Here is a 9,418-nt window from a genome sequence, read left to right as displayed (position 1 = left end):
AAAACCCCTAAATTAACCTGCCTGTCAGAGTTCAGACACTTCCACGCGCCCTTTCTAGAGCCGCAGGTCAAAATAAAAAAAATAAAACTACTTTGTGGATCATCTCACCAGGTAATCTGTAAACACCTGCATGCGTTTGTGGACATGCACACCTGTAAACCCATTAGAATGTACTGAAAATGTCCCCTTTTTGCCTTTTGTGTTTATTAATCAACAGTATTGATGTCAAATGTGAATATTGTCAAAGACTGTAGAGAAATGTTTGAGAGCTGGGAAAAAAAAACATTTCGATTGTTTTTTTCACTTTAATTTATTTTATATTTTTTCAGATTTTGTCTACCAACATTGTTTCTTTACATGTGACGATATCGACGAAACCCAGTCTGGTTTTTAAATCATAAAAAACGTGTCTGTGTTTTAAACATGTGTGGCTCTGTTTCTTCTGTCGTCTCCTGTTTTCTGGCACTTCAAAAGCAAAAAAAGAATGAAACTAATATTTCCTTGTTTCTGCGTAAAACGTACTTACTTCAAAGTCATGAACAACATGTTGTTGTTTTTAATCACAAAGTAACAACTCAATTTAATGTGTTTGTCCTGAAATGAAACATTTGTGACCAGATTCTAACTGCCATCTTTGCTGAGAAGGRGATCTCTGCAGTTATTAAGTGGGAGGTTCCTGGATGTGGGAGGAGTTTCTAAAATACATGATTGGTCTGTTTGACTTTTGTGGGAGGAGTTTGTGAAGGACCTGATTAGTCAGATTGACTAATTTAGGGTGGGGTTTGAAGAAGCCTTAACGATTCGATTGGATGAAGTCAGGGGGGATGTGTAACAATTTGSCTCGGTCGAAATGTCCAGAATGCACCTGTAAAAAGCTGGCTAGTTTTGAATATTTGTCATAACTCGAGACAAGAAGGAGCTTGTAGCACAAAATTTGGATGCTATATATGTGGTCGGGCGTTTAACTATTCGGCTCGGTCAAAACAACCCTGAGTGGGAAAAAAATGTTGATATTTTTGAATATTGACGCTCGGACAATAAGGTGCTGGAAGCACAAAAAATTGAAAAAAAATATATATATATAAAATAACATGGTCAGTACTTCCTGTGAGCTCACAATCACATACTTGCCATAAATCAACCCAACCATCAATTTCTCAAACTCCACCCACACCCAAGATTATCCGCCTATTTTTTAAAACTCCGCCCACATTCAACCTCTCAACAGCTAAGACCCCAACTTGTTGTTTACCTACAGAAATAGCCAAAGTGACTGAAAATAAAGGCTAAACTTATCGGCCATGTTGTTTATCTGCGGACTACGATAATCTCAAATAAGCTTTCAAAGAGTTTATGGTGAATTTGAGTGTTTTGTTTATATTGAGTGCAGACCCACATTTCAAAACTTCATATCCACATTCAGGGAGCACTACTGGAGTAAAATTCTTTTAAACTGCACCATTTGATTTAGAATRACTTAATATAAATTAGAATAACCATTTTAAAATTGATTTCTTACTTTGCAATGAGTCCCTTTATTGCTCCAATGAAATAGAAATATATAAACAAATTATTCTAAAGAAATATAAACAGTTTTCTTTATGCAGTGAGAGGAAATAATCTCTTAAACTAGAAACCAAATATTATATTTGATGGAGATTTAAAAAATCGGACCACCAGAGGTCACCACAAATCTTTTTCAGTGACAGCAGATAAAAGGAGAAACTAAAAATCTAAAWTCAGTTGCTTCTTTTACCACTGTGGGCCTGGATTGTTGGAAGAAGGTAATTTTAGAGGAAATCTGGAGGCCCTTCTGTATTCATGWGTTCTGGGTCAGAAGAACTGTCAGTAAGGTCCTTCAAGCACCCATGGAGGGGGKGWGRGKKTYWYAKWSTCTCTGAGTCGTTAACCCTTTCTCCCTCTTGCCCTCAGGTTACACCTCACACCTGTTCTTTGTTATCATTAGTCTCACCGTTTATTCCACCGCTCCTAGTCTCATTAATCCTCTGGTTCTCAGTCCATCCTCAGCTTGTCACTGTTCGTCTGCCTTTTCCACCGCCTTCTTGTGGGTTTTTTTTTTTAAACTTTTGTCTTTGTCTTTTTTTTTTAAACTTTTGTCTTTGTCAGCTGTCATGTCAGCATTTTAAAAAAAATAATTAAGTCAGGTTTTGTTCTTTGAGTCAGTCTGCATCCCGTCCTCTGGTCTTTGTTCACAACACACCCACCTTGAGGGTCTTGATGTTCCTTCAGCTACATGTTCTTCTGTCCTGGATTGTGTGCAGTTTTAAGTCAGCCGAACTCCTTTTCCCARCTGCTGTAGTCCACGAGCTTATTGATGCAGAGAAAAATGTGAAACTAAAGAAAATAAGAACAAAATACACTATTACACAGTGCTTAAGAGCTGTTTTTTTTCTCTTTTCCATTTTGGATAAGAAAAACTAAGGGCCAAGAACTCAACAGATTTAGAATTAATTAATTGATTTGGCATTAATGAATAATCCAGACTGAAAAACAGCAGCTAAKCCTTGACCTATTTTTCTGTGAATACGAAAATTTAGATAATTAGCAGAAGTGGATTAATTTATACTTTCTGAGCCAGGTTTCTGTCAGACAAAATCAATGAACACAATTAGTTATCAAATTACTAACGAAAGGACACGTAATGAGAGACTTTATGTTTGTTTTTAATGGTTTTATTTTTCAGTTTTAAAAAAATTAACAGTTTAAATAAAAAGTAATTAAGAAAATTAAAAACGACTTAATTGTTTGCTCTACATGTCCCCTGCGTGCCCAGCGGTTTTTACTTTCAGACTGTGATAAAAATAACTTTTCCAGGGAAGCGCTGCAGTCAGTTGCAAGGAACTTCCTGCGTAGCTCCCTCTAAGCCCCGCCTCCACGTATAAACCCCGCCCCCACGTCTAAGGCCCGCCCCGTACACCCTTTTTTTTTTTATCCTCGCTCTGCATCCTCCCTCTAAGCCACGCCCCTTAGCTCACCATCTAAACGGGGCTCCTCCGGTGAACCGTCGACTCGTGCTCATGACGAGCAAAATCCCGGACTTCGGGTCCGGCATCGGTCATCACGGAGCGACCGGGGGGACTGCGAAGTTGACCGAGGACAGCTCCGAAGAAACAGGCGAGTAAAACACAAAAAGCTTCTATTTGTAACCTAAACATCCGGAGTTTTCACGGTAAATAGGACCGAAGGAAGGAGTCCCTGCTTCCTTCACGTGGCTCTGCCTGTGAATGGGTGGAAACACTGATGTGAACCGAGCTCGTTTCACGATTCATTTACAATTCATTTGCATTACAGTAAAACCAGCTTCATCTGACAGCGTTTTGATCAGGTGGGTATTTTTAAACGTTAGAAAAAAAAAGCCGAAATAAAATCTAATTGTCGCTGTTGTGTATATAAAACAAACCGGACATAAATACAATTATATCAGTTTGTTTTCATAAAGTAAGCATGAACAGACTCACAGGAAAGATAAGCTGATAAGAAACTGTTTCCTTGAAAACAAACACTATTTATTCTCCTAAAACTCCTAAAAACCACAGCTGAAACCAGAAATGCAGGGGCGGCATTAAGGAGGACCAGGTKGAGCAAAGACCACCCCTACATCTGATGGCCCCCTTGGCCAGRTAGTGTTATCTTTCTTTAATTTCCCCTAGCTATTTAGAATTAACATAACATAAAATCATTTTTGATTAATAAATATAAATAAATATATATTTTTTGTTAAAGGTGTAACTTTAAAAGCTAATCTCCCTGATTAGAGAGAGCAGGTCTAAGCTGAACGTTTAATTAATTGTTCTGATGCAGAGTACAGTGGGGAAAATAAGTATTTAGTCAGTCACCAATTGTGCAAGTTCTCCCACTTAAAAAGATGAGAGAGGCCTGTAATTGACATCATAGGTAGACCTCAACTATGAGAGACAAAATGTGAAAAAAAATTGAGAAAATCATTTTGTCTGACTTTTAAAGAATTTTTTTGCAAATAATGGTGGAAAATAAGTATTTGGTCACCTACAAACAAGCAAGATTTCTGGCTGTCACAGACCTGTAACTTCTTTTGTAAGAGGCTCCTCTTTCCCCCACTCATTACCTGTATTAATGGCACCTGTTTGAAGTCGTTAACAGTATAAAAGACACCAACCTCAAACAGTCACACTCCAAACTCCACTATGGTGAAGACGAAAGAGCTGTCGGAGGACACCAGAAACCGAATTGTAGACCTGCACCAGGCTGGGAAGACTGAATCTGCAATAGGCAAGCAGCTTGGTGTGAAGAAATCTACTATGGGAGCGATAATCAGAAAATGGAAGACATACAAGACCACTACTAATCTCCCTCGATCTGGGGCTCCACGCAAGATCTCAGCCCGTGGGGTCAAAATGATCACAAGAACGGTGAGGAAAAATCCCAGAAGCACAAGGGGGGATCTAGTGAATGACCTGCAGAAAGCTGGGACCAATGTTACAAAGGCTACCATCAGCAACACACTACGACGCCAGGGACTCAGATCTTRCAGTGCCAGACGTGTCCCCCTGCTTAAGCCAGTCCATATCCAGGCACGTCTGAAGTTTGCTAGAGAGCATTTGGATGTTCCAGAAGAGTATTGGGAGAATGTCATATGGTCAGATGAAACCAAAGTAGAACTATTTGGTAAAAACACAACTYGTYGTGTTTGGAGGAAAGTGAATGCGGAGTTGCATCCAAAGAACACCATACCAACTGTGAAGCATGGGGGTGGCAACATCATGCTTTGGGGCTGTTTCTCTGCAAAGGGACCAGGACGACTGGTCCGTGTACATGAAAGAATGAATGGGGCCATGTATTGTGAGATTTTGGGTGCAAACCTCCTTCCATCAGCAAGGGCAATGAAGATGAAACGTGGCTGGGTCTTTCAGCATGACARTGATCCCAAGCACACTGCCAGGGCAACAAAGGAGTGGCTTCGTAAGAAACATTTCAAAGTCCTGGAGTGGCCTAAGCCAGTCTCCCGATCTCAACCCCATCGAAAACCTTTGGAGGGAGTTGAAAGTCCGTGTTGCCCGCCGACAGCCCCAAAACATCACTGCTCTAGAGGAGATCTGCATGGAGGAATGGGCCAACATACCAGCAACAGTGTGTGCCAACCTTGTGAAGACTTACAGAAAACGTTTGACCTCTGTCATTGCCAACAAAGGATATACAACAAAGTATTGAGATGAACTTTTGTTATTGACCAAATACTTATTTTCCACCATTATTTGCAAAAAAATTCTTTAAAAGTCAGACAAAATGATTTTCTCAATTTTTTTTTCACATTTTGTCTCTCATAGTTGAGGTCTACCTATGATGTCAATTACAGGCCTCTCTCATCTTTTTAAGTGGGAGAACTTGCACAATTGGTGACTGACTAAATACTTATCTTCCCCACTGTATCTGTGTCCTTTTGTTAGAATTCAGGGTCTCTGGAATTTTTATATTTTATATTTTTATATATTTAGCCAGCTTTAATTTGCCAGGGTCAGAAYGCCATCATGAACCTGACTCGTATGGCCCCTCCTGCAGGTTCACAGGAAAGCAAACTCATAACTCATTCGGGCTTAAGTGACCAGGTCCCATAAAGAGGCCCACCAAGAATCCCCTCCCATTGCTTTGGCCCTAAGGTGAGGCCTGATATCCCCCCGTGTGAGCGAGGGATGTTGAGCTTGATGTCTTCTGTCCAAACGAGCGTTGCRACACCCTACCAGGAGCAGTTGGGACAGAGCTTCCAGGATCACCTCTGTTATGGCTTTTGGTGACCCCCCCTTTTTTTAATTTATTGATTTTTTTTAACCTTTCTGTGAGCGCCCCTGACTGTCTAATAATAAATCAGACTAAACTGTTCCTGTTTAAGTCTGTTAAAAAAAACTATGTTTTTATAAAATTAAATCCATTGAACAAGAGAGAGAGAAAATTTAATAACTTGATTATTTGGTAGCATTTCTTTTAAACTGAAATGTTTTCTTTTCACATGCTCCTCACAATAGTAGCTAAAATAATCTAAGATGTTTCTCAGCGGTTGGTGCATCTGGAAACGGTTTGAAGTGTCTTCAGGCTGAAATATTTCTAACAGGAGATCTTTTCATTCGACAATCTTCACTTACGCAAGTCTCGTGTTTTCATATTCAAACAGACCTGTTTTAAAGCAGAACCACAGACTGAATTGGTGATTATTGTTTATATTTTTATAACATGCTGATATCTGATGGACTTACACAGGAAGTGTGCTTGGCTGGCGGATTCCCTGGAGGATTAAGCACTAATATTTTAGTCCAGGTTGTTAGTTGGTTTATTTATGTTTGTTTGTATATTTCTGACTGAACACATTTTATTTTTCCAGGTGCTTTGGGAAACCACAGCAGGGATAAACTGTTGGTGAATATCCACGTGGTTGAAACCCGTGTACTATGCCAATTTTCTTAAGTATAAAGATGTTTTCTTTGACTTTTTGTGTTTGAAGGATAGGCGTGTGTGTCACAGGCACGTTAAACGAGTCGGCGATATCCATCCATCTAAGACCCCCACACCTTGACGTTACGTCTCACTTTGCTCTGTGATTCCAGGTCTCCCTAAAAGGACGTGGCGGTCTTTGTGTCATGGGCAGCGAACGTGACTCTGCCCCCTGTAGAGCCATCACAGGCGCTCTGCCCGAGCTGCCCAGCAGAAAATGACTCAGCAAAATGGAGTCGGGGGCTCGCCTGACCACCGCCTCCGCTTGGAGTCCTCCAAGGCCTTCGAGTCGGCCAATGGCGTGGAGCTCGACGAGATGAAGGAAACAGAAGAGGCGGGGCTCGGGGGCGAGAGCCAAGACCCGGGGGCTGCCGTGGCTCCGGACGGCGGCTGGGGCTGGGTGGTCCTGGCCAGCACCCTCCTGGTCCTGTCTCTGGCCCTGGGTTTACCCGCCAGCATGGGGATCTTCTTCACGGACCTGCAGACTGAGTTTCASGCGTCCAACAGCGAAACGTCCTGGGTGACGTCCATCATGACRTCGGCGCTTCACGCAGGAGGTAAACATGACCGAGCATAAAAACAGCTGTTTTTTACTTTAACCTTCATGCTTCCTTATGAACCTTCAGGATTTAAAAGTCAATGTCATTGTCAAATGTAAAATTTATTTRTATAGCACATTAAAACAACAAAAGCTGACCAAAGTGCTTCACAGTTCAGTCAAGAAAAAAGTAACTAAAGATCATTTCCAGTTAAACTCACTGTTATTAAGACCTCGACATGGTTTAATACAAGGGTCTGCAACCTGCGGCTCTGGGGCCAYATGTGGCTCTTTGGTCCCTCTGTAGTGGCTCTTTGAAAATGTGACCAAACATAACAAATTTTTTTGTTTTTTGTTTTTTATACTCACAAGACTTATAAATTGTATGCAAATATGTGATTGTACGACTAATGCAAAAATACTAATACAAAGAGTAAAACGTTAGCTCATGCAAACCTGTTTTCTACCTAAATAATCTATGATCTTTCTCTCAAATCCATCAGGATTATCTTTAAATACCTTTTAGGACTACATAATAAGAATTAGAAAAAAAATGTCTGACTAAGTCAGCTGTACTGATTTTTATGAAATTCTGTATAAACTATAGCCAGTTATTTTTCTTGTGCATGAATATGTTTTTTCTTCTGTCCTGAAGTGTAAAAATAATAATAAAATTCACAATGTATTTTTTAGGTTTATGTCACTCCACTGACCATAAAGGTTCACGAAAAGGCTATGAAAAGGCCCACGGACCACCAGCTGATAATCACAGCTGTAGCTTATTTTGTGGCTCTGGACACATCCAGGAGCCGAAATGTCTCTTTTGATTGTAAAGGTTGCAGACCCCTGGTTTAATATGTTGTTATTATTCAGGGAACGTGTGAAAGCTGAGAGGGAAGATTCAAGGCTGTTTTGATCCGTCTCGCTGCGTTTTTTGTTGCTTTAGACCAGATTATTTCTTGAGAAAATGCCGACTGCTCATTTCCCACAATCCACAGGGACTGATGGATGTTGACAGAGATGTAATGATCCCCACTTTAAACCAACACTGCTAYCTGGAAATCATTTAACCATGCTCTTATTTATGAATCACTAAAAAAAAAAAACAATAAAACAAACGAGCGCAGAGCAATTTGAACTCAACAAGCGGTGGATCCTGCCTAACGAGTTGCTGTCACTTCTGAGCTCCCCTCTCGTCCCAGAGACCGTTAACATCGTCTGCTGTCCTCAGAGACATGTGGGTTGAGCTGCCCTCAGAGATAAGAGATTAAACAAACAAGACTTTTAGATACGAGTTTATAAATGAACCGGACGCCAGAAAAGGGAAGCCTTGACCTGGGTGTTCACCAAGTTCTGTGCAGACRTGAAACTAAAGTCCTGCGCAGGTATTTGGTAACGAGGATTTCACAGAATTGTTTGTTCAGTCAATAATGTCAACTTCCTCATTATTTAATGTCTTTTTACAAACTCAGTAAAACATTAAACCGTGTGGGAGCTGAGCGACGAGATCTCCCATTCTAATCGTACTAGACCRGTCAGGTTCTGGTCCTGCTGAACGCCCTCTCACCCGGCGCACTCGTGTTACGCTGCAGGCGATGGAAGCCTGGAGCGAAGGCTGCGTCATATAACGAGACAAATCTGATGGAACTGGACAAAAGATGGATTTGTAACAGYCTGCGGACGTGTCTGTTATTACCTCACTTTGCAGCTCAAAGGAGCATTAGAAGTTGGTTGGTGTCAACTCTTGATGAAATGACACCAAGATGTCCAGAAGCTGAAAGTGTTTTGTGGAAGAGAGAGAAGGTGGCAGGAAGCAGCTGTTCCCAGGCACGCAATGACAAAAAAAAGTCTCATGCTGAAAGACGAACCCATAATTTTAACTTCTTCAGCCGATTCTTAATGTTGGTTTTTCTTTGCTCCAACACACGATTTGAACAAATGGGGGATTTTCAATCTGTGTATGGTTCGTTCTTTGGGTTTTCCGTTTCAAAATAAAATTGCAAAAAGAGAAACACTGTTGTTTTTCTGTTTTTTTTTTTTAACTTAAATGGAAAAATGGAAAATCAAAGTACCGTATTTTTTGGACTATAAGCCGCACCCCCAACATAAAAAAAACAGTACATCCAAATTTGCCGTCAAAAAAGTGAATTCAACATCAAAACATAAAAAGCAAACCTTTAGGAATTAAAGTTCGGAGGAATACGGTTCATTTAACTGACCTTATTTTGGTAGTTTTCTTTAACAGTTTCTGGTCCAACAAAACGTCTCATTCATCGTCCTCCGGTGCACTGAAACCGTCTAAGTCCTCCTCTTCAGTGTCGGAGTTAAACAAGCTGAGAAAAGCTGCGTCACACAGTGGTATCTGTTCAGTAAGAAAAAAATTGTGTCGGTCTTCTGGAC

At 40.6% G+C, this 9,418-nt stretch overlaps 1 protein-coding gene across 1 annotated transcript in view; it reads left to right on the top strand.

Annotated features, from left to right (window-relative positions):
- Positions 1–6,843: 6,843 nt before the first annotated feature.
- slc16a5a (solute carrier family 16 member 5a) overlaps positions 6,844–9,418 on the top strand; it is a gene marked incomplete at its 5' end in the record, with an annotated part of 16,477 nt that continues 13,902 nt past the window's right edge. Inside the window, 1 exon segment of the mRNA XM_014014792.1 lies at positions 6,844–7,037. Coding sequence (XP_013870246.1) covers positions 6,844–7,037 — 194 coding nt within the window.

Source organism: Austrofundulus limnaeus, unplaced genomic scaffold (genome assembly GCF_001266775.1).
Source record: "Austrofundulus limnaeus strain Quisiro unplaced genomic scaffold, Austrofundulus_limnaeus-1.0 Scaffold119, whole genome shotgun sequence".
Lineage (NCBI taxonomy): Eukaryota > Metazoa > Chordata > Actinopteri > Cyprinodontiformes > Rivulidae > Austrofundulus > Austrofundulus limnaeus.
This window is presented reverse-complemented; position numbering and strand designations above follow the sequence as displayed.